The following is a 26,592-nucleotide window of genomic DNA, read 5'->3' on the forward strand; positions in this document are numbered from 1 at the left end:
AACCACTGAAGGTGTATTTAGAGAATTAAGGTATTCACATAGAACCATGGAATAATAAGAGAAAAAAAGTCTTTTTGCTACCAAAACTGCTGTCATTGAAATGATTCACTCAAGCTACACTTTATGGAATAATTTTCTGATCCTTTACTTTGGACCCATTAGCTTATTTTACATATACCAACAAACTCAGTGACCTGTTTCTCCAGCCTTTAGCACCAAAGGAAAAGAAAATTGGAGGGGAATATACAGAAGATTGTTAGACATTTTCTAGTGGTACCAAGAAATAATCCAGCTTAGAGCAATTTTTAGCATAAGGGCAAAACAATCCCATATATTTCAGTTACTCCCAGTGGTTAACAATGTACCATTTAGTTAATGATTCATTTGAGTCACTGAGGATGGCAAAATTTTAACAGCAACCATCTCAAGGTGTTATAAGACGTTTCTTTTCCTCCTACTTTTGTGGATTGTCCTAATTTCCCTCAAAAGAACATGACTCTTCCAAATTTTTGCTATTTAAAATAAGTTAAAAAGGGGGAAGTAGTGGGCATTAAATGCAAAGTGTAACTCTGACAAAGGTAAACTATATGCATCTGATGCTTACCGACTACTTGGTTAATTCTAGTACAGGCATTCTGGAGTTCTGCCATAACTGTGTAAAATTGCCTAAATTATCAAGACTCCTGTAGGCAGGGGACTCAACTATAAAATGAGAGCTAGACCAAAAACACCTAACCTTTCTAAATCTTGTAGCATCCAACCTCATTTTGAAACTCCTATTCAATTATACATGAACACATCTGCTGGGTAAATCTCAATTCTTTCTGAGCTACTAGATTATCTTATAAAAACTTTCATATTCTTATAGTACACATCACAATTGAAATTATGACTATCCTCTTTGATTTTCAAACCGAAAGTTATTCCTATTTCAGGACTTCTATTCATCACCTTCAAATTGTTACCCAATAAGCATTCAAATCTTGTTTCATTTCCAGTGAGTACTGCCCTGTATGTATATATGTTACAATCAGCAAATGTTTTCTTTTCACTTGGCCTTGTTATGTATATACCACAACTGGGGAATAATTTGAGAAGGCAGCAGTTCAATGTTCTCATCAGAGAAAGACTGTCCAGGTATATCTTCAGATTTATTTACTTTTATTCCATATTGGCCTATCTCTATTAGCAGGCAATTCATTTTCTCCTTCTATACCTGCCTCTTAGAGATTTCATTTTAGTTTGGAGTCCTTGAATTCTAAAGAGACAAGTGGAATTTTTAAGACATTTCCCCTAAAATAATTACATCTGACTATGTCTACATTCAACAGTCAATCTCCTATCAAACTAGTTGCAATTTTTAAAAGCCTACAGTATAACACAAATGACATTAAAATGAGACCATGAGTTTGTAATTAAGATTTTAGATTATCTCAAAGGCAGCTGTTCTCTTACCAGGGTTTTTCAGAACATCTAGGACACTTCCTTCTTTCAAGGTCTTTGCAGGTCTAAAAGGGCCCTCACAAACTTCATCTGGCTTCTTCTTACAGATTGTACTGTTCGCTGCAGTGATATCTTGAGCTGTAATTTTTTTAATTGTAAAAGATATTATGCCAAGAAAAGTACTGGACTTGAGTTAAATGTACTAGAAAGATCTTTCAAAGCCAATCTGGATCAACTTCTAAAACATCATGAATTCAAAGAAAATGAACAAATGACAAAGTACAGGGTTAATTTGCCATTATAAAGACATAAAAATACTATTTCCCATACTGTACATCTCTCTGCTCCAAAAGGACAAAAAATATAATCTGGACTCGTCACACAGTGAATTCACTGGTAATCAAGAAAATCAAATGAACATTGGAGAGGATATGCCAATTTCATCAAGTTCATATACTGCATGAAACAGGTGTTTGATTCAACAGCAATTTATGATACTGACCAAAAAAACCTTAAAAATATTCAACTGAGCCAGATATTTCATTTCTAGAAATTCATTCTGTGATTAAAAATATCCTTCAGTTATAATTTTGAAAACCTGGATGATAAGGGGTTGGTTACAGAAATTACAGAAGGCTGACATGATAGAACACTATGCAGCCACAAAAATCATTTTTAGAAGCATAGTTATGGGAAATCGGAGGTTAGAGAATCCAGAAGATTTTTGAATATCTACATCTAAAGAATAATGGTGGCTGCTAGTGATTATTTACTGCTTTTACTTTTTATATCTTCTAAACTTCCTAAGATGAACACATCCTTATTACTTAAAATAAGAGATCTATATTTTGAGTATGATAATGGTTTTGTGCTTATATTTTTAAGGGGGAAAGTCTCTGTTTACAGACGAAACATGTTTGGGATTGTTTCAAAATAACCTGAAAGGTGTGTTTATGTGGGTGTGTGGCAGGGGGAAGGAAGAAAGGAGAGAGGGAGAAACAAGATTGGTCATAAAATGGTAAATGTTGAAGCTCAGTTAAGAGTATATGGGGATTCAGTCTACTATTCTACTTCTGAAAATGTCTGAAATTTTCTATGATAAAATATAAATAACCAGGTTTTTTCCTTAAATATTTGACAATGTAAAAGTAGCGGGTGAAGTAGTTCTAAAAAAATCTACCTACTGCTATAACACACCATAAAGAAAAATTAATTCAAAATGGATCAACAACCTAAACAGAAGAACTAAAATCATAAACTCTTAGAAGAAAACCTAGGAGGTATATTGTCATGACCATGGATTTGGCAATGGAGTCTTAGAGATGACACTAAAAGCACAAGTAAAGAAAAAAACTGAACTTCACCAAAATTAAAAGCCTTTGTGCATATAAACACTTTATTAGGGGGCTGACCCCATGGCCAAGTGGTTAAGTTTGTGTACTCCACTTTGGCAACCCAGGGTTTGCCAGCTTGGATCCTGGGCATGGACCTATGGACCCGCTCATCAAGCCATGCTGTGGTGGCATCCCACAAACAAGAACTAGAATGACCTACAACTAGCATATACAACTATGTACTGGGACTTTGGGGAGGGGGAAAAAAAAAGAGGAAGATTGGCAACAGATGTTAGTTCAGGGCCAATGTTCCTCACCAAAAAGTATACTTTAAAAAAATAAATAAAAATAAAGACATTATTAAGAAAGTGAAAAGATGATTTACTGAATGGGAGAAAATATTTTCAAATCATATATCTGATAAGGATCTAGTATCCAGACTATATAAAAGTGCTTTTATCTCACAACAAAAAGACAAACCAATTTCAAAATGGGCAAAAGACTTAAACAGACATTTCTCCCAAGAAGACATATAAAGGGCCAACAAGCACATGAAAAAATGTTCAACGCTATTAGTCATTAGGGAAATGCACATCAAAAGCACAATAAAGTATCATTTCATACCCACCAGAATGGCTATAATCAAAGGACAGAAAATAATAAGCATGGTGAGAATGTGGAGAAATTAGAACTCTCATACACTGCTGGTGGGAAGGTGAAAGGAGCCAGCTACTGAGAAAAACAATTTTGTACTTCCTCAAAAAGTTAAATACATAACTACCATTTGATCCATCAACTCCATTTCTAGGTCTAGGTACATACTCCAAAGGGTTAAAACTACTATTCAAAGAAATACAAGTACATGCATAGCTGTAATAGCACTATTCACAACAGCCAAAAGGTGGAAAACAGCCCAAACGTCCATCAGTGGATGAATAGATAAATTATGATATATTCACACAATGGAATATCATTCAGCCATAAAAAGAATGAAGTACTGATACATACTACAACATGGATGAACGCTGAAAACAGTATGTGAAAGAAGCCAGATGCAAAAAGTCATAGTGTATGATTCCAGAATAGGTAAAAACAAAGAAACAGAACACAGATTGGTAGCTGCCAGGAGTTGGGGGAAAGGGAAAATGGGGAGCAACTATTTTATGGGTACAGGTTTCCTTTGGGGAGTGATAAAAATGTTTTGGAACTAGATAGAGGTGGTGGTTGCACAACACTGTGAATGCACTAAACACCACTGACCGTTCCCTTTAAAATGATTTTATCTTATGTCAATTTCACCTCAATAACAAACATATGCAAAAAACGAAACACCATATCTACCCTCTTATAACTGTCAAAACAAAGAAAACATATGCTTTTATCACTTTATCCCATTCTGTCTTCCTTTGTAATCAAAATTAAATTGCTTTTAGTAATTTAAGTTAAATTTTAAGGATTCCTTGAAGTGTACTCAAAGAGATGGAAAAAGAAAATAAGGGAAAAAGAGGTTCCTGTCACAAAGTAATTAATCATGACTTTCACATTTTCAATGAGCTTTTTTTCCTTCTTTCTTTTTCTTTTGGTGGGGAAGATTGGTCCTGAACTAACATCTGTTGCCAACCTTCCTCTTTTTGCTTGAGGAAGACTGTGGCTGAGCTAACATCTGTGCCAGTCTTCCTCTCTTTCGTATGTGGGACACCACCACAGCATGGCTTGATGAGAGGTGTGTAGGTCTGCGCCTGGGATCTGAACCCACAAATCCTGGGTGCCAAGTGGAGCATGTGAACCGAACCACTACACCACCGGGCCAGCCCCTCCATCAGCTTTTTAATGACAGAAGTGGTGAGAATCAGAGGTGTCAACATAAGAACAGTTCTCACAATTCAATATGCCACTCATAATAAACTCTCAAAATCTAGGTAATTTCCCCAGATGTAATGAAACACAAAAGTTGTTTTAACAAATTGTTGCTCATTCAGTTACGATTGGTAAAAACTGGAAAGAATTTTAACACCTTTCCTCACAACTAGGCATGAAAATGGTAATTTGAATAGGGTTTTCCTCCTGAGCTCAAAAAAGAAAAAAAATCTTGTGGTAAGAAGTACACCTGAAATGTGCTTGTTACTTTCTCAAGGCTATTTATTCAATAAAAATTAGGATTGCAAACATATCAGTCAAATTCTTATTTTGCGCCACTCTCATAATCTATGCTCTTATCTTCCCGATTACCCAAAGCCAAAGATCTCTCTAGCTTCTATGTCCCGACTCTCTGATTTATTTCTTAATCTATCTTTTGAGGGAGGATCTAGTTTATAAAAACTCTGAAACTCAGCAAATAGCCAAAGAAACATTTCTGGATAGGGCAAGAGCCCCTTAACTGATGTCCCAGCCTATAATATCCGACTCTCAACCACACCCTCACTCAACACATTGCTGTGACTCCACAATACCCATCTCACCCCCATATAAAGATCATTCAATGTTTTCCTACTACACTCAGATTAAAATCCAACTCTTTAGCATAGCAGTCAAGAATTTTCAGGATTTAAAGCTATGTCTCAACCTCATGACAAATTATTCGCAATTTTCAAACTATGTCATGTCCTCTTGTTCTCTTTCATTTGCTGTTTTTTCTTGGATAAAATGCCCTCGTTCCAAAATTCTTGACCTGACTAACTCAGCCCAGATGATTCTCCATTTCTCAAACACTTGAAAGAAAACCACCACTATCACAACAAAATCCTATGATTTAATTAACTGAGTACTCAATTTCTTTCCCCAGTTACGCCCATTTCTTGAGTTTAGAAATTACATATCATGATCTGCAGGGGTCAGCATAACGCTTAACCATAAAAATGCTTGTGAACTGAAGAGTAAACCTAGAGATGGAATCCATAGCAATTACAAGGTAGACAACCCTTGGATTTCTTACAATGAGATTTCATTAATAATAAACTGTCACTTTATCTTGACTCATCAAAGACAGTGGATAAATTTGCTGTTGTGACTATCCCTCTCACAACCAAATGGTAACATTTACACTTAGGGAGCCAAATATATCCGAAGAAAATTACTAAAAAGCATTGTCAAAAGGCTGATTCTAGCTTCTATTTGCTTTTCCGAGCTAAGTTCATTCAAACGAAAGAAAGCATTTACAAGACCTGCCAAAGGTGAAAGAAAGAATTTGAAATACTATTTACTGTATGCAACTATTTTTATGTTGAAATTGGTGAGAAATTTTTACTTACCTGAACTACTTGTAATTGGTTCTGAAATACTAGTAGAGCCAGAAAGTTCAGTTGTTTTTGCAACAGGCACACTAAATGTAAATCCAATCTGTAAAGAGAAACAGTATCCTTTAACCGTCAATTTCGTTTTAAACAAATATCAAATATAGAGTATTTTTAAATTCCAAGTAAAAAAAACATTGAATTTCATGCATTCTAAGATTCGTAGTTTTTCATATTTTACAATCTCTAAAATTGGGACGCTTCTTATAATGAATGGTGTGTCATAGTTTAACAGCAGCATTTTTAATTTCTTAAGCATTGTTTTCCGTCAGAGCAGTACATAAAATAACGTGTTTCTAATGTCTAGTTCTCGGTTTCTAAATGCCATTTTCCAATAAAAAGTATGAAACTTTTTGGACAACAGACAGATTTCAGGTATGAGGCAAGGAAATTACACAATGATCTAGAATATCTAGTTCTGACAGAAAACAAGGACAGAGTGAAAAATAGAAGGCAAAATGTTAAAATGATACACATGCCAAATAAGGGTGGGGCAACTTAAACATTAAACTTATGTATTATTCTTCCCTCAAAATAGTTACTTCGTAATTATAAAACAAATATACATTATGGGACATAAAAAATTCAAAACTTTTCTAGATTAAAGGCAATTCAAGAGACATGCTAACTAAATGCAATATGATTTAGTTGATTAGGTCTTAATCTTAATCAAATCTAGGACCAAGAGAAACAAAACAGCAATTAAAGGACAGTCTGGAGCTGATGGGGAAATCTGAATATGGAGTACGTTATCATTATATCATGTTAAATTTGGGGGGTATGATAACTGTACTGTGGGTATGCAAAGGAATGTCCTTTTTCTTAGGGAATACATGGAAAAGTATTAAGGGTATCAAGATGTTTGCATCTCAACTTTCTAATAGTACATGAGAAAATGTGTATGTGTGTACGTATATATGCAGTGAAAAATATATAGGTGTTTACTCATCCAAGTTTTCTGTACATTGAAATTTTTTCATAAGTCAGAAGAAAACTAGTGGGACTTCTTACCACCAAGGGCATCATGGATTTGATAAAACTACAGTATGCCTTTGAAACCAATAAACATGAAATATTCCTTGATTGCTACTTACAGATGATGGAGGTAGTACATCTGCCTCAGTAGATTTTACAATTGGAGATGAAAATCTAAACATGGGACTGCCAGTGCTGTTTGGAGAGGTCATTTGTACCTGGTTTTCCAAATTATTAAAGAAATGAAACAGAACATTTCAGAAAAAGAAACTGACATTAAAATTGACCTTAAGCAAATTAATTATTCCAAAGAAGCCAAAAGCAATTTTTTTCCCTTTCAGATTTAAAAATCACTTTTTAACTTCTGAAAAATATTTAACAGCAACTGCTATAAAATCTAGCTTCCTCCTGGAAGAGAAGTATACATTATCTTAGAGGTGAGTATTTGCCTACTATAAAATATGCTCAGGAAAAATAAAAGCCAGGAAGAAAGCAAAAAAATTTCAGGAGCAGATTAAAGATGTTAATCCTACCTGAGAAACAAAAACATAAATCCATTCTTAACCAAAAAAGGTAGCTTAATGGAAACAGTGTTTAATAACAAACTTACAATCATCTCTTTCTCTAACATATTGCATAAGAATTGAAGAACACTTCTATTATAATGTATCCCTTATAATGTAAATTTTAAAAAAAAGCAAAACACAATTTCCATTTTTCTCTTCTTACTCTGTTATTAACTTCCATAGTGAAAATTAATCACTGCTTTAAATAGATAATACATTTTTAAAAATAAAGAATAAGAACAAAAATCACCTCTATTTGTACAATGGTTCTATACCTTGTTTGTTAATGACTGCGAAGGACTAATGGGTGATGGAGAGGAGGTTGTGATCACCGAGGAACTAAAATTGAAGGTAGGTAGTGAAGAACTGGTGATGGGTAGAGAGATTTTCGGCAATACTGGTACTTCCATTTCCTACAACACGACACAAATTTTATAATGATGTAGTCCATTTTTCATGTCATTCTTTTATCTATACTTATTTTCAAATAGAACTGATATAGCTACAGGTAAATTTAAAATAGGGAGAAGGTAGCACCATGCAGTGTTAACAAGGCGGGCTCTTGAATCAAAAGAACTAAACAAGATTTGAATCCCAGCTGTGCTACCAGCCAGCCATGTGACTTTGTGAACCTAAGCGCCCTGACTACCAATTTCCTAAATGGTGAAAATGAGAAAAAATTTAATACACCATAGTTTGGGTATTAATATGAAACAAAGTTATATACGGTCTTGGCACGTAAAATAAGCACTTAATAAACTTCAGTACTGATGAATCTGGAGAACTGCCTTGCTTTTTAACTCAACACAGCAAAGACCACTCCAAGTCTCAAATGACCCAGATTAAGAGTAAACATAAAGAGTTTGCTTCTGCTAATGGTGGAGTAACTCGTATCTGACCAATGCTGTGACCGGCAACAATGCTAAACTTAAATACATAAAAAACAACCATCTGAAAACAATGGGAAGCAACCAAAAGCAAGCAGAAACTGGAGGGGGAGAAGATACTTAGAAGAAGAGAAGGATACTGAGTAAGCTTCTTGTTCTCTTTCAACTGGTGCCACTGGATGGGTGAAATTCAGAGAGGAAACTGCAATCTGTTGGTTAAGGAATCAGAGGACAGACTAGGGAACCACAGCAGCTAGAAAATGAGGGAAGACGCAAGAATGAAGAGCTCCAGAAGGGGAGCCCAACATCTGCATATAAACTGTTCAAATCTCTGGCAGACCTGTAAACGACATGTGTGTAAAGCAGATACTAAAGAGCCAACTAAGACTAAAGCGTTACAGCTGCCACCGACAAAGGAGAAAGAGTTCAGATACGTTCACTGCCAGCTCTCACAAACTGAGTACTTCAAATGCATGCAGTTTATCGGACATAAATCATCCTCAGTAAAGCCAACTCCCACCCTCAAAAAACGCAAAATAAACATGCTTTCAAATAAAACCAGTCTAAGAGTATCTATTGCCATAAATCTGCTCGACAAGTTCTTCCGGGTGAAGGGAAATGGCAGCACGTGGGAACTAAGATTTCTGGAAGAAATGGACACTTTTAACTCCCATCTCTCAACAATTTAATAGACTAACCAGACACACCCCCACCCCCAAGAAAAAAATTCAGCAAGAACAAAGGTCTAAGAAACACTATCAATCATCTTATCTAACTGACATCTACAGAGCACTATTCTTCAAAACTGCAGAACATACATTCCCCAAGGTTCATCAGGTAGACCACATGCTGGGCTATAAAACATGTCTCCATACATTTCAAAACATTAACATCATAATTAAACACATTTCTAAATAATCCATGGATCATATAAGAAATCAAACAGGAAATTAACAAAAAACAAAAAGCACTACTATAAATCTTCTAGAAGAAAACAGGAGAACTGTTTTGCAGCCTGGGGATGGGCAAAGGTTTCTCAGGACACAAAGAACAGTAAAAATAATGGGGGGAAAAAAGATAAATTCAAACTTCATAAGATTTAGAACAACTGCTGATCAAAAGATTCTGTTAAGAAAATGAATTGGCAAGCCAGATTGGGAGAAAATATTTCTAAGATATGTATATGACAAAGTACTTGGGTTAAGAATTTATAAAGAGCTCCTGTAACAACTCAATAATAAGACAACCCAATTTTTAAAAGAGCAAAAGATCCGAACAGACACCTCACAAAGGAAGATACACTAATGGCCTTTAAGCTCATAAAGAAGAACACAACATTATCAGCCATCAGTGAAATATAAATTAAAATTATGAGATATTTGGGGCTGGCCCAGTGGTGTAGTGGTTAAGTTTGCATGCTCTGCTTTGGAGGTTTGGGGTTCGTGGGTTGGGATCCCAAGTGCAGACCTACATATCACTCATCAAGCCATGCTGCGGTGGCATCCCACATACAAAATGGAGGCAGACTGGCAGAGATATTAGCTCAGCCACAATCTTCCTCAAGCAAAAAGGAGGAAGACTGGCAACAGATGTTAGTTCAGGGCCAATCTTCCTCACCAAAAAAACAAACAACAACAAAATTTACACAATACCATCACACAAAGCAGAATGGCTAAAATTAAAAAGATGACAATCAACTACTGGTAAGGATGTGGAGTAGTAGAAAAGCTGTTGGTGGCAGTGTAAAATGTTACAATCACTTTGGGGAAAACAATGTGGCAGTTGCTTAAAAAGTTAAACATGGGGCCAGCGCAGTGGCATAGTGGTCAGGTTCACATACTCTGCTTTGGTGGCCCAAGGTTCACAGGTTCGGATCCCAGGAATGGACCTACACACTGCTCATAAAGCTATGCTTGATGAATCAGGGACAATCTTCCTCAAGTAAAAAGGGGAGGACTGGCAACAGACGTTAGCTCAGGGCCAATCTTCCTCACCAAAAAAAAAAAAGTTGAACACATACCAAACAACCTCACACCTCCACTTCCAGGTATTCACTCCAAGAGAAATAAACGTGTACAAAAAGGTACAAGAATAAGAATGTTTACAGCAGCCTTATTCATAATAGCTAGGCACAAAAGAAAAACTACATTGATACGAAGTTCCAGAACAAGCAAAACCAATATATGGCGGAAAAAATGAGAATACTGATTGCCCCCAGGGTAGCAGGTGATGACTACTGACTAAGAAGGAGCATAAGTAAACTTTCTGGAGTCACAGAAATGTCTGACACCTTCATAGGAGTCTGCATTACACAGGTATAAACATTTGTCAAATTCATCAAATGGTATACCTAAGACTTTTACATTTTACTATATGTACATCTTCACTAAGTTAAAAAACAATAAATATTTAACTCTAGTTCATGCTATGTAAGCTAAAGAATCTGAGGGTGAAGTGTACTGATGTCTTCAACTTACACTGAATGCACCTGAAAAATAGTAAGATGGCTATTTATCGGACAAAGCAAACAACAAAATATTAGAACCTAATCTTCCTCAGCACCATCACCAACAACAAAACATACATAGTCCCTGCCCCTAGGGAACTGGCTACAGCTGTTGGGTCACAAAAATGCCAACTATTAGGGAAAAAAAAAAAAAGATGCATTTGGCTATTTCTGTAGGGAAATGTCTTCCCATCTCCAACCCTTAGCCTTATTTTCTCGCCTTTAAACCCTTACAACACCTGGACACATCAAATGAATAACCTATATCTCATGCTAACTCATTAAGCTACATACGTGGCCATAATGGTTCCTTATTTTATTAACCTGAACTGACTCTAAATTTGATTCCTATTCACCAAAATTTTAACTTAGTTCATCAGAAGCAGGTCCCAAATTTGGGAGAAAGAAAGTCGGAAATTCTTACCGGATGCTTACAGACACCTCAAGCTGAACACAAAAATCATCAAATATGTGACTTACTATATAATACCTTTATAATACCCTTCACATGAGGTAGTTACTACTGTTGTAGATGAGGAAACAGAGGCAGGGAGATATATGGCCTAATTTTATACTGCTATTAAATGGCAGACATCCTACAGACACACACTCAATATATTTATTCTTCTTATCCTCATTTTACAGATGAAGGTGATGTACAAAGAGGTTAATTTGACCAAGGTCACTCACAGCTAGTAAGTGGCAGGATGACCTGACATGACAATATCAAGCAATTAAATCTCCCCAAACTCAGTCTTATTATATACTGCTTATATATTCTCTATCAATGAGCTTTTTCATTATAAAACCCAGACTGATATCACAGTAGAGGCAAAATGCCAATATGTTTAGTGACTGACACACAATCTTCACAAATTCTGGAATCTAAGATAAGGTGAAAGCTAAAACACGCTCTTATTACCTCATATTGCGAAATGGGTTATTTTCAACATAGTTCTAGTAACCTGAATGTTTAGTGAATCAAAATGCACCAATCCCTGTTAAGCTGCAACAGTATCTGAAACTAGCATAATTTGTTTACATTCAATTAAAAATAAAACTTCTTCCATTTGACCTTTCCTGAAAGCCTTCATTAAAATACCTACAAAAATGAATCTTCTATTACTAAAAAGTCTCATTAACTGTAACAATTAAGAAACAACCACGGCAACATATTTGACATCTGAAACAAAAAAACAGCACTGGATAGTAATTAAGTAAGGAAGTATCTATCCTAATCTATTAGATAAAAAACACAGTGTAGGTAGAAAATTTGGAGCAGCCAACTATTAGTACATCTTTCCTCAGAAATGTGGAGACTATAACCTCAGTGTGGAACAGAGCTAGGGACAGGAGTCGGGTGAGGCATCTTGGGATGTAAAATTGGCAGTTGGCAGTTGGCTGGAATGAAGAGAGGGGGCCAGAGAAGGGGGGAGTTGATAAAGAGGTCTCAGGGGTTAGATTTTCATAAAGCTCCACAGTTAGCATACCAGGTAATAAGAACAAAAGTAAATAAATTTTTAACCCTTCCCTGCAAAAGTCTCAATACATCAAAGTCATACTAAATATATATCTGCAAGACAGCTAAAACTGAGCTACAGATATCAACTAAAGATCTGAGAAACTCTGTCTTTAAAAATCGAAACCAAAGTGACATAAGCAAAATTCACAAACTTGTCTTCTGGCAAACACCAAACCAAGCGAATGTTTTCCTTATACAAGGATAAACTTTAAAAAAGTAGGGTCATGAATTTTACTGAGAAATATAAAAGCTTGTCTAAAGAAAAAGCTCATGCTACAGTAATCAGATACTAATCTCCTTATGTATACAAAGTAAGCCAAATCTTTTTCGAAAATTTATTTTCTTATTGAGGTAACACTGATTTATACATTATACAAATTTCAGGTGTATGTCCTTGTATTTAGACTTCTGTATAGACTACACCACGTTCACCACCTAAAGTCTAGCTGCCATCCATCACCATACAAATGTGCCCCTTTTTCCTTCCCCTCATCTCCCTCCCTTCTGGTAACCACTATCCATTCTCTGTAAATATGTTTGTTTCTTTGTTTTTATCTTCCACATATGAGTGAAATCATATGGCATTTGGCTTTCTCTGACTTATTTTGCTTGACATAATACCCTCAAAGTCCATCCATATTGTTGCAAATGGCAAGATTTCATCTTTTCTTTATAGCTGAGTAGTATTCCATTGTATGTATGTACCACATCTTCTTTACCTGTTCATCCATCAGTGGACACTTAGGTTGTTTCCAAGTCTTGGCTACTGTGAGCAATGCTGCAATGAACATAGGGGTGTGCGCACCTATCTTTTTAAATTAGTGTTCTTGTATCCTTCGGATAAACACCCAGAACTGGAATAACTGGATCATACGGTACCTCCATTTTTAATTTTTTGAGGAATCCCCATACTGTTTTCCACAGTGGCTGTACCAATTTACCTTCTCACCAGCAGTGTACGAGGGTTCCCTTTTCTCTACATCCTCTCCAACGCTTATTTCTTGTCTTTTTAACTATAGCCATTCTGACGGGCATGAGATGGTATCTTATTGTGGTTTTGATCTACATTTCCCTAAAAATTAGTGATGCTGAACATCTTTTCATGTGCCTGTTGGCCATCTGTATATCTTCTTTGGAAAAATGTCTGTTCAGATCCTCTGCCTTTTTGTGTGTGTGTGCGTGCAAGGAAGATCAGACCTGAGCTAACATTCATGCCGATCTTCCTCAACTTTGTACACGGGATGCCTCCACAGCACGGCTGGCCAGTGGAGTAGGTCTGCATCTGGGATCTGAAGCCACTAACCTGGGCCCCCAAAGTGGAGTGCATGGAACTTTAACTACTTGGCCATGGGGCTGGCCTCCCATGGGTTTTTTTTTTTGCTGAGGAAGATTCCCCCCGAGCTAACATCCATTGCCAATCTTCCTCTTTCCTTTTATGTGAGCCACCACCACAGCATGGCCACTAACAGACAAGTGGTATAGGTCTGCAGCTGGGATGCAAACCCAGGCCACTGAAGTGGAGTGGGCCAAACTTAACCACTACGCCACCGGGGCTGGGCCCCAGGCCCATTTTTCAATCAAGTTTCTGTTGTTGAGCTGCACAAGTTCTTTATATATTTTTGACTATTAACCCTTTATGAGATATATGATTTGCAAATATCTTCGACTGGTAGGGTTGCGTTTTCATTTTGTTGATGGCTTCCTTGGCTGTGCAGCAGCTGTTTAATTTGATGTAGTCCCATTTGTTTATTTTTTCTTTTGTTTCCCTTGCCTGAGGAGACACATTCAAAAAGATACTGCTAAGACTGAGGTCAAAGAGCGTACTGCCCATGTTTTCTTCTAGAGGTTTTATGGCTTCAGCTCTTACATTCAAGTCTTTAACCAACATCAAGTGCACTAACATTCACATTTTAGGCATCCCAAAAAGAGAGAAATAAAGGGACAGAGAATTTATCTGAAGAAATAACAGCTTGATGTTTGTCCCAGAGTGCCTTAAACTGTCCTCCTCCTGTTTAATTCTTTTTTCTTTGTTCTGTTCAGCTTTGGTGATTTCCTCTACTCTGTCGTCCAGATTGCTGACCCATTCTTCTGTGTTATCTACTCTGCTGCTGATTCCCTCGAGTGAAAGTTTCATTTCAGTCATTCTATTTCACAGCTCTGATTGGTTTTTTTTTATATTTTCTAATTCTTTGCTGAAGTTCTCACTGTGCTCATCTAGTCTCTTGAGTTCAGTGAGCATCCTTATGACCAATGCTTTGTACTCTTTATCAGGTAGATTGTTCATCTCTGTTTTGTTTAGTTTTTTTCCTAAGGATTTGTCCTGTTATTTGGGACACATTCCTCTGTCTCAGATTGCCTACCTCTCTGTGCTTATTTCTATGCATTTGGTAGATCCACTACATCTCCTGATCTTGGAAATGTAGCATTATGTAGGAGATGTCTTATGGGGCCCAGCAGTGTGCTCTCCTCTCATCACCTGTACCAAATGCTCGAGGGATGTCCCCTGTATGGCCTGTGTGTGCCCTTCTTTTGTGGCGGGGCCACTATTGCTGTGGGCAGCATGGCTGTGGTTAGCTTGCTCTTGGACAGCACACTGTATCTCTGCCTCTTCCACTTCTCTCTGTGTTGTCCCTTGTTACAGAGGTTCTTTTCACTGAGTTTCCAGATCTCAGAGAAAATTAATCCACATGTAGTTGTAGGTCTGTTGTGTCCAATGGAGGAGGTGAGCTCAGGGTCCTTCTATGCCACCAGCTTCCAAAAACTCCCATTTCTTAAATGTAACTAATCTCGTCTACGTAAAGAGCTTTAATGACAAAAGAAAACTGATTTGCTTAGAAAACTGCAAACTTTTAAATACTGTATGATCAATGGCATTCAAGACTTTAGTTTTCTTTCAAGATGGTAGAATACATTAATACAGTCCCTCCCTTCACAACAGTCCAACAGAGCAACAAGTAGAACCTAAGGGAAAGACAGCCTCACCACTAGTAACTGAGTCAAGTCCCCTAGCCTAATCTCAAATATCAGGACAAGGCAGGCTATATGGGAGAAAACTCAAATGCTGAAGTCTGCTTCTAGTGAGTCAGAGAGGCACAACTACGAAACTGCTAAATCAGAAAAGAGATAAAGAAAAAATGAGGAAGAAAGACCTTCCAATCTAAGTAAGCCTGCAAAGCAAATACCAATAAACATGAAGAAAATCACCACTGATACATACAACAATTTCAATCAAAATACGATTTCATACTTAAGAGAAACTGTTATAGAAGACCTCCTGTTTCAAAGCCTAAAAACATACTCTTAAGAAACTCATGAGTCAGTGAGGAAGTCACAAATGAAATTTTAATTAGAAACAAACTACAAATGAAAGCACTATGTATCAAAACTTAAATGATCCAGCTAGGCTGAAATTCATTTACAGAAAGACTGAAATGAAACCTGAATTCAACTTTAGTTAGAAAACAAATAGAGCAACCTACAGACAGAAAGGTTAATCTAACCAATCTTCAGTTAAACCCTACCTTCTTCAAACTTTCATGCCCAGAATATATAAAGAACTCTTCCTAATAAAAGAAATAACCCAATAGAAAAAACGGAGAAAGGAAGGGAAAACCCAAATGGCCAAGAAACTCATAAAAAGATCTCTCCCCTCTCTAGTAAATAAGGAAATGAAAATAAAACTCCAATGGCATACCATTTCACCTTCATCACATTAGCAAAACTTTAAAAATCAACAAAATCAAGTAGTGGTAAGGATAAAGAAAAAGCAGATCTATCTACTATCATGGGGAAGTGTTATGTAAAACTACCTGGAAGAGCAATACGGCAACATCTAATACGTTTGAAGATATGTATCATCTCCTATAATCCAATAATTCCATTCCTAAACAGCCTATGGAAAATACTGCATGTGTGCTAAGGGAGAAGTGCATAAATATCCACCTGAGGAAGTATTAGGAATCAACCCCTATGTACCCCGCAGAATGAATTTTGGTAATCTTCATACCAGATTATATCTAACAGTGAAATTAAATAACCGAGAGTTACCTTTCACAACACTGATAAATTTCACAAATAATATGAAGAAAAAGGCAAGTGAGATGAATACATACAGTCTTAATCCATTTACGTAAATTTCAGAAATGGGCAAAACCTAACTATACAATAATATTAGGAGGGTCAAATAATTTCAATTGCAATCTCTCTTATTTGAATAACTATGGCTTTTAAACGATATCTATGAAATTTAAGGTACTAGGTTAGGTTTTCTGTTGTCACAGTGAAGGAGATTAAAAAAGCCTGGTGGTTTAAAACACACACACACACACACACACACACACACACACACACACACACCCCTTTACATTTTGAAGGGACTGCTTCGATGACAGATTATTCTTGTACTGGGTCTCCCCAAACCCCATCCTTCCCTGGGACCTCCAGTCATCCCCCTCACCACCACACCACACCAAAGCTTTTAATAAACTTCAAGAGTATTAAGTATATAACCCTACCTCCTCCTCTGGAGGTTTAGATGCCACAAAGCGTGTTCTTTCTCGTCTCATCTTGCCGCCTCCACTACCTACTCCAGAAGATAAACCATTGGCTGCAGACATACTGAAATTTGGGTAAGAAAAGCCACTAGGCAAAGAAAAAGAAAATTAAAACAAATGATATATTACTCTGGCCCATAACTTGTTAACTAACTGAATACTTAAAGCTTTAGAACTGTTAACAAGAAAATACGTGTTCAGCTGAAAGTGCCTTTAAAGCTGACAGATTTTTGTGTGTGTAAAATTTCCAATTTTTTAACCTTATTAATCTTCAAAAATGCTTATGTAAATCAAACATACTTTACAAATTACACATGAAGTTTAGCTATAAAGTTGACATTACCTTTCTCGTTGTTCTCTCTTTTGTTCTGGTGTTACAGTTTTTTCATATCCAGTCTAGAAAACAATAAACACACCATATTTACATGCTTGCCTATTTGTTTTAATTTTCTTAATACCACCCTTCTATCTGTGAATGTTAATTTGGAAGTTAAATTTGGAATTTGAATTTGGAATCAGGAACTTGAAGGTTTTTTTAGTTAATGAAGTCTGAAATTTGCAAGTTATAGTCTACTTTCTGAATGGTAACTAACAGTTACAGTGTGATTATATACATATAACGTCACCAAGCACAACTGTCCTTTCAACAAAAGAGTAGGATACAAAGTTAATATACTTACCAACCGCGAAAATATGTTCACTTATCTTTTGTTATGGCTTATTAAATACACAAGCAAATTTACAAAGATATTCCCTTCTGAAACAATTCTTTGCAACTTAGAGTTCCTCCACTGAAAGGAATCAGAGTTCCCTGGAGAAATGGCTGATTACAGGACAGCGCTGGGGCCAGAAACTCACAAGATAAGCCTGGATTATTTTATAATGTCAAAAAGCAACTAAGTGCTCAAAAAATGATGGGGAAATAATAAAAGGACACAGACACCAGTTCAAAGGCCAAATAGAGGAGAACATGAGCATAAGAATAAATAATACTAATAAAGGATTATAATCTTATTGAACATAAGAATTCAAGTTGACTTAAAAATATATAGATATGTAAATACATAAACAGAGAAAAGAAAACTCTTCTTACAGTAGAAAGTCAACTAGTAAATGTAGAATGAATGGTAGAATTAGAAAACCACTATTTGGCAATCTACTAACAATAGGTTCAGGCAAAAATCATCAATAATGCTAACACTAGTGGCTGAAAAGGATATTTATACTCTCAAAGTTATCTCCCCACAAGATACTATTAATTACAAAAGGTAAAATAGTAACTTTATAGTGGAGAAATGCCACTGACACCACCTTAACTAGTGATCACATTGTCAGTAATGGGAGGAATTGATAGTATGTGCCTCCTGATATGATACATTGAGAAGAACTCAGCATCTAATCTGTGGTATTACTACCAAAAGTACGTAAGTGGAATCTAATCATGAGGAAACATCAGACATCCACACATTGCAGGACATTCTACACAGTAACTTACCTGTACTCTTCAGAAATATCAATGTTGTGAAACACAAAAAAAGAAATCCTTAAGCAACTACTCTAGACTACAGGAGATGAAGAGACGACAACTAAATGAAAGACATGTTCTTAGATTTTTTTTCTTTTGGGACAACTGCTAACATCTAAATAAAATCTGTAGGTTAAATAAAACTATTGTACCAATGTTAAGCTTCTGGTTTCAGTAAATGTTCTGCAGTTATGTGAGGGAATTCCTTGTTTGCAGAAAACACACAGAAAAAGATAAAGCAAATACAGCAAAACGTGTAGTTCTCAAAATTCTTCTCCCAAGTCTATAAATCCACAATTAGGTTCAAAATATTTTTAAAATTTTGATAAAGCAAATATGACAAATGTTAATGACTAGTAAATCAAGATAAAAGAGTAATGGGCAAACACTGTACTATTCTTTCAACTTTAGTTTGAAAATTTTCAAGAAATTGGGTTATCATGAAGATTGAGATTAAATATAAAAAAGGGCAAATTGTAAGATGCTATATAAACACAATAAATACGAAAGAATGCGCTTTAGTTAAATGACACAAGAAAACAGACAAATCCAGAATATGGCACATTTTATATGACAACTGGTCTGATCTCTTCAAATACCAATGTGACTAGCAATTCCATTCCTACAAATAAACCCAAGAGTAATATAAAAACATGTCCACAAAAAAAAACTTGTACACAAAAGTTCATAGTAGTATCATTCATTATAGTCAAAAAGGGAAAGCAACTCAAATGTCCCTCAACTGATGAACAGATAAACAAAATCTGGTATATCCAAACAATGAAATACTATTCAGCCATAAAAAGGAATGAAGTTCAAATACATGTTATGACATGGATGAACCTTAAAAACATTATGCTAAGTAAAATAAGCCAGTCAGAAGGGACTACATATTTTAAGATTCCATTTATGTGAAATGTCCAGAATAAGCAAATCTGTAGAGACAGATTAGTGGTTCCCAGGACTGGAGGGGTAGGAGTGGGGAGTGAGTGCTAACAGGTATGGGATTTTTTGGGGAGTGCAAGATGGTGATGAAAATCTCCTAAAATGGACTGTGGTGATGGATGAACCCTGTGAATATACTAAAACCACTGAACTGTACACTTTAATTTGGTGAATGGTATGGTCTCAGTAAAGCAGTTATTTTAAAACAAATTGGTGAGGGTGAAGATTTGAGGTCTAGAAAGACAAAATCAAAAGCAATGTGTGAAATTTTCTTGGATTCTAGTTCAAAAAAGCAGCTATAAACAACATTTGAATATGGACTAGATACAACACAATTATTAGGAAGGAACTGACATTAATTTCTTCAGAAATAGAAGACAGTACTTAGGAGATGCATGCCAAAGTACTTAGGGGTGGGCAGACATAATGCCTGAAATTTATTTTCAAATATGTAGTTCAACAACACAAATAAAACACACAGATAAAACAAGTCTGGCAAAACTATTTAATCTAAACATTCAGTATATTCTAGTTTACTAGTAAATACTAATTTAGGATTTGATCAAAGTGCCAGCCATTTTAAAGGCATGCCAGTTCATAATCATCACTAATTCACAAACTTTATGCATTATTAGTTGCTAGGTTGCAATGATAGAGTACTTTATTTTACATTATTTATTCTTATTCATTTTAATCAATATTCAAAGACTAGCAAAAATAAACACATACTCACACTGTGCTTTTTATCTATTCTTTGATTAGTCTTCCTTAATTCACCAGCTGGGGTCAGAGATGGTTTAAAATAAACAGTTCGATTTGCTGCTATGGAAACTGGTTTTGGGGTCATGAGTCTCTGAACAGGGGGATACTGAGAGTCCACCTTACAGGTAAATGGAAATCAAAGACAAATTTTTATTTTCATACATATCAATGATGCCTATCTAAAAATTATTTGACAGTAGCTAATATAACCTAGAGACTATGAGTATTTTCTAGAGAAATACCCAGTGGATGCAAACAAATACTAAGAGAAAACACTGACAGTAATAGAACCAACGATGTATACAGAAAAAAAATGTTTGTTTATTTATAGCTACATAAACACCTATATACATATCATCCCAAAATGGTTTCATAGATTGATTCATTCCAGACTTAATGACTTTCACACACATGTGCATACAACACACATGCACACACACAAAATAGGAACTATATTCAAAACCACTCCACAAATCTAAGCTTTTACAGAATGAATTTCAAATATATGAACTAAAACTAATTTTGCCACATTTCCTCCAAATTACTATCTAAATTTTCTTCAGCTGCAAATAAGATATTTTTAAACCAGCTATGAAAATATTTTATTTGCTAAAAATGTGAACTCTCTCCAAGTTAATTTTCCTCTATTGTTATTTAAAACTAAACCAAAAGTCTTATAATTTAAGTCTAATTAGTAGAGCACTGTTAAGAATTCCAAATCCTAAAATGTACTGGCTTTATTATCTAAGTGCACAAGTATTTTGTCAACAGTCTTTTGCTACACTGAAACACAGTAAAAATCCTGCTGGTGTTAGACGACTATAAAACCAAGAACTTCTACTATGTCCAAAGACTGTAATACTATGAATACAGTCCTTTCACCCGGCAGCAGCTGTGAACAACACTGGTTTCCAGGGCAAGGCCTCTGTACAGTTACTAGCTCTGCCCTAAATCCTCACCACAAGTGTGATCCTACAACTCAATGAGACAGTCTGTTTTGTAAACCCATCTGATTACATCCATGAAACCAGAACTACAATACTGTATTCTGCCCTTTATATACCCTTGCACTCATTAATAAAATTTTATTGATACTATACTCAACAATTAATAAATTTTTATTGAGGAAGACTTCTATTATGGTATAGTTTTTAAATTCTACTTCTTTTTAAACAATCTGATATAAATGGGAGTCTGATAAAAGCAGCTAACAGCTTAAATGAATGCCGTCAAAGCAGCTAATAATGGATTCCCTCTTGCCTGATTACAAATGTCCAGGTAATTCTAAAAATTGAGAAGCAACACCATCCCAAGAAAATCTCAATTTTAGCGTTCTTCTCTGCATCAGAGTTTCAGTAAAAATAATTTACCAATATCTTGAATAGAGTCCTTGCAATTAATTCAGAGAATTATAATTTTAATCAATTATTTCTGGGGGAACTTGGTGTTGTAACAAATGTTTTTACAAATAAGGATCTGGGAATCTCCTTCCCCTGAAGGATACTTAACTAGCCACACACATAACCAACAAAAAATGGAACTCTTTAACCCTTGCTAGTTAAGCAAGCATTTTACTTTTTCCACAGTAACCTCCAAAGCTAATTTTAACCGAATACAATAAAAAGGGTTATCAAGATATAATCTATATTATATTTTTTACTAGCTCTGCTATCCTAGAACAGTATTTTGGCTGACAAATGAAAGATATGCCAATTTGAAATTCTATTACACACAACAGATATTTTTTTTTTTAAAGATTTTATTTTTCCTTTTTCTCCCAAAAGCCCCCCGGTACACAGTTGTATACTTTTAGTTGTGGGCCCTAGTTGTGGTATGTGGGATGCCGCCCCAGCATGGCCTGACAAGTGGTGCCATGTTCGCGCCCTGGATTCGAACCAGCGAAACCCTGGGCAGCCAAAGCGGAGTGTGCGAACTTAACCACTCGGCGATGGGGCCGGCCCCCAACACACATAACAGATTTGACATAATGTTTGTTAACAAGGAAAGTTTACCGAGATAACTATGTTCCAGAAGGGTTTTAGTTCACTGAACTTCTAATTACTAAGCACTTCAAGCTCTGTTCACTTTTATTTTTGTTTATCAAAAGGCAAGAGTTACTCACGAAGACTGGCAAGATGCTGAAGATGGAAATGCCAATAACCAAAAACTACTGACTGAGCATCACTACATACACAGCGTTGTGTTAAGGCCCTCACAAGAGGTTACAATATCTAAGTAAAAAAACCTTATTTTTTAAACACGTTCCCTAATGACTATCAACTAAATGCACTTTGCATACTTGATAACTTAAAAATAAATACAACAAAACTGCTGATACTTTAAATAAATAAAAACTAAAGAAATATTACCTTTTCCCTTTTGGCCTGAAAGTCTGTGGTGGTATCTATCCCACTCCTATTAAGAGGCTGAAAAAATAAAACACTATTAGAATAGATGGGAAACTTTGAAAAATGACTTTCATCACCAATATATCTCTTAAAAAAGTTTAAAAATCAACTTACAGAATTCAGAGGAGAAGAAACAACAGATGGAATTCTTTTTGCATCCTGTTAATGTAGAAATAATAACAAAATTAAGATTTTTCACTAAACAAATTTTGTTACACTCCTGCATTTAATTGTGATTTTAAAAATTTACCGCTAGAGGGCTTGACATCTTCTCTAAAGACTGCAATATTCGCCGAGCTGTTGAACTAGTCACACCATAGGACTGTGCATTGAGTTGCTTAGCTTTCATCTGTCTTCTGACCGGTGCCTGTAAAGTAAACATTGTATTATTTGTTGGAAGCATAAACTCTAAAACACGTATTTCAGGCAATGAAAATGCTTACAAAATAGAATGGATGCCCAAAGTGAAACAGGGTTAAGGTGTTAGCAAAACTTTATCTCTGGGTGGTATCATTAAGTTTATCATCAACTTTTCCCTTTTGCCTTTATCAGAAATCCAGTTCCCTAAGAAATTACCCTTACAACCAGAAAAAAGTGATAAGACAGCATGCACCACTCTTAAGATCTGCCAGCTATGTTAAACGGGAAAAATTAGGTAACTGGTAAAATGTTCTAGCACTACCTTGATCCATTTATCTCTGATGTTTACGTCAAAGAACACTAAACTAATGAGAACGGCATTAAAATATTGGTTATTCTGGGTATTAAATAATATTTAGTTATAGTAAATTCTAAGATAGCTACACAAAGAGACTGTAATTTCTACTGCAATTGAAATTAAACATTTTAAATTGACTTGCTTCTCAAATTTTAATGTAAGAAAAATTTTAAATACTCGGCTATTTCTTAATAAATGACTTTTTAACTTTCTTAAAATTGGAGTTGAGGAAAAAACCTTATCAACAATGGACAAGTACCCTTTAACAGACAAGCTATGTTTACGAGTCAAATAGAAACACTCCCTTTTCTCAAGAATGCATTACAACATTTCAATAACCAAGTGACTACCACAAAACAAAGTAGTTTGGCAATGTTTAATATAAAAAAATACTATCACGATCAAAATATAACTGTTCCTACAAATAGCTGATAATATCTGAAAAAGTGAACTACAAGAACCACTTTAATGTTTCTCTGATACCAAATATTCAATATATTTTCAGAGTAGCTGCAACATTCTACATTAAAGATGCCCATTAAAGATTGCTGTTCAGGCCAGAGGCTTTGGCAAACATAGGCAACATTAAAATCCTCTAGGAAAACATGACAGTCTATTTTTTCACTGGATTCTACTAACCACTGGCTTCTCAGGGCCTCAGTTCACAAATCAATAAAATGGAACTGAATTAGAATCTTTACTATAGCTCCCAGCTCTAATGCTCTAGGAAAGGAACAGCAAACAAATTTAATCCCAAATGTCAATGATAAACATTTGGAAGCCTGTGTTGAGAAGGATTCTATGCATATGCCAGGACTCAGCATTAAAAAGTACAGGATTCAATATAAGAAACAGAAGTAGCAGCAGGAATATACTCTGACTTGAACTATTCTGTGAATCATAGGCTTGGATAATCTTATCTTCTATTAACATGCTGAACTCTTCTAATTGTAAAAATTTTTTTTAAAAAGATTAATATGAGCCGGTTTAAGCTTTAAGAAAATGCTCCCTGTGTAACTCCAACATCCAGTTAACACTTTCTTAAGTAAAATACTGCCTTTCATGAGCACACTCAGAAATAAGACACAAAACTACTGTTAATTATACATGGAAGCATCCTCTAATTAGGAAAGAACGCTAAAGAGAAGACAAAATCTTCCAATACACTTGTTTCTGTTATTTCTACGTCTGTCGTGGACTGTCATCTTTACACGGATTTCCCTCTCCAAAGCCTATACGCTTAAAGCACTATTGCTCCTCCATCTTCAAAATGCCAAAGCCTGTAACGCAAGCACCATAACATACACACAAAACAGAATTTTTACGATCCTCAAGAAATTCTTAGGACAAAGCATAGAATGCTGCAATTTACCTTTAGTTGATAATATGTTTTTAAAGTTATCAATTTCCGATTGTGCTCTGTTGATATGTAAATACAACTGATTTTGTATATTGATCTTGTATTTTGTGACCTTGAGAAGGTTTGTGTCTGTAATTCATCAGAAACATTGGTTTTGTAGCTTTCTTGTAATGTCTTTGTCCGGCTTTATTATCAGGGTAATGTTGGTCTCATAAATATGTTCGGAAGTATACTCTCATATTATATGAAAAAGCTTGTCTAGAATTGGTATTATTCCTTTCTTAAATGTTTGGTAGAATTCGCCAGGGAAGTTATCTGGGCCTAAAGTCTTCTTTGCTGGAAGGTTTTTAAGCTATGCATTCAATCATTGAACAGACTAGTCAGGCTATTTATTCTTGACTAATACCAAATAACGTGAAATACTTAGGTACAAATCTAACAAAATATGTGCAAGGTCTGTGTGATAAAAACTACAAAACACTGATTAAAGAAATTTAAAGACCTAAGTAATGGAGAAACATACTGTGTTCATGGACTAGAAGACTCAATTTTGTTAACATGTATATTCTCCCCAAATTGATCTTTAAATTCAATGCAATTCTAATCAAAATCCCAGTAGACTTTGTAGAAACTGTTATGGTGGTTCTAAACTTATGAAAAAGCAAAGGATCTAGGAAAGCCAAAACAAGCTTAAAAAAGAACAAAGTTGCAGGATTCACATTATCTTGATTTCAAGATGTACTATAAAGCTACAGTAATCAAGACACTTTAGTGTTAGCCTTTTGCCAACAAAGATACATAACACAAAGTCCAGAAATAGAGCCACATATGTGGTCAAATGATTGGTGACAATAAGGCAAATGCAATTCAATGGAGAAAGTATACTTTCCCAGACATTCATGTTAAAAAATGAATCTTGATACATATAAAAATTAACTCAAAGAGAATCATAGGCCTAAATTAAAACCTAAAAACTATCAAGCTTCTGGAAGAAAATATTGGAGAAAATCTCTGTAGCCTTGGGTTAGGCAAAAACGCCTTAAGACACAACACCAAAGACATGAACCATAAAAAGAAAAAAACCAATATACTGAATGTCATCAAAAGTGAAAACTTCTCTTCAAAAGACATTGTTAACACAAGCCAGAGAATGGGAGAAAATATTTGCAAAACATATAATAAAGAACTTACATCCTGAATAATGAACTCTCAAAACTCATTAATAAGAAAATCCTATTAAAAAAACGGGCAAAAGATTTTAACAGGTATTTCACTAAAGAAGATATATTGATGGCTAACAAGCACGTGAAAAGACACTCAACATCATTAGTCATTAAGGAAATGCAAATAAAAATCACAGTGAGGTAGTTACCACTACATGTCTTTTAGAACGGCTAAAATAAAAAACAAATAACTGATGAGAACAAGTGCTAGCCAGAACACTCTTACATTACTGGTGAGAATGCAAAGTGGTATCAGTCACTTTGGAAAACAGTTTGGCAGTTTATCATAAAGTTTGGAGTACACTTACCATATGACCTAGCAGTTCAAACTTCTAAGTATTACTCGAGAAATGAAAATTAAGTTTCACACAAAATGTCCACAGTAGCTTTATTCCCCACTTTGCCAAAAATTAGAAACAACCCAAGTGTTCTTTCACTGGTAAATGGATATACAAACTGTATTATAACTCAGCAATAAAAAGGAATTAACTATTGATATATGCAAAAATATAGATCAATCTGAAATGCATTATGCTAAGTAAAATAAGCCAGATTCAAAAGGCTACATACTACAT

General features: G+C 35.3%; 1 protein-coding gene across 9 annotated transcripts in view; it reads right to left on the reverse strand.

Annotated features, from left to right (window-relative positions):
• NUP153 (nucleoporin 153) overlaps positions 1-26,592 on the reverse strand; it is an 83,357-nt gene that overhangs the window by 19,895 nt on the left and 36,870 nt on the right. For 8 of the 9 annotated variants that reach the window (XM_070244123.1, XM_070244120.1, XM_070244124.1 and 5 more), the window contains 10 exons: positions 22,967-23,083; positions 22,831-22,875; positions 22,678-22,734; positions 20,280-20,426; positions 17,420-17,472; positions 17,038-17,164; positions 7,884-8,021; positions 7,162-7,260; positions 6,026-6,113; positions 1,456-1,581 (listed from right to left, as the gene is read on the reverse strand). In XM_070244123.1, coding sequence (XP_070100224.1) covers positions 1,456-1,581; positions 6,026-6,113; positions 7,162-7,260; positions 7,884-8,021; positions 17,038-17,164; positions 17,420-17,472; positions 20,280-20,426; positions 22,678-22,734; positions 22,831-22,875; positions 22,967-23,065 — 979 coding nt within the window. In that variant the 5' untranslated portion in view covers positions 23,066-23,083. The remainder of the gene's footprint in view (positions 1-1,455; positions 1,582-6,025; positions 6,114-7,161; positions 7,261-7,883; positions 8,022-17,037; positions 17,165-17,419; positions 17,473-20,279; positions 20,427-22,677; positions 22,735-22,830; positions 22,876-22,966; positions 23,084-26,592) is intronic. The other variant, XM_070244122.1, reaches the window with a different exon arrangement.

The sequence above is a fragment of the Equus caballus genome, chromosome 20 (assembly GCF_041296265.1).
Source record: "Equus caballus isolate H_3958 breed thoroughbred chromosome 20, TB-T2T, whole genome shotgun sequence".
NCBI classification, from domain to species: Eukaryota; Metazoa; Chordata; class Mammalia; order Perissodactyla; family Equidae; genus Equus; species Equus caballus.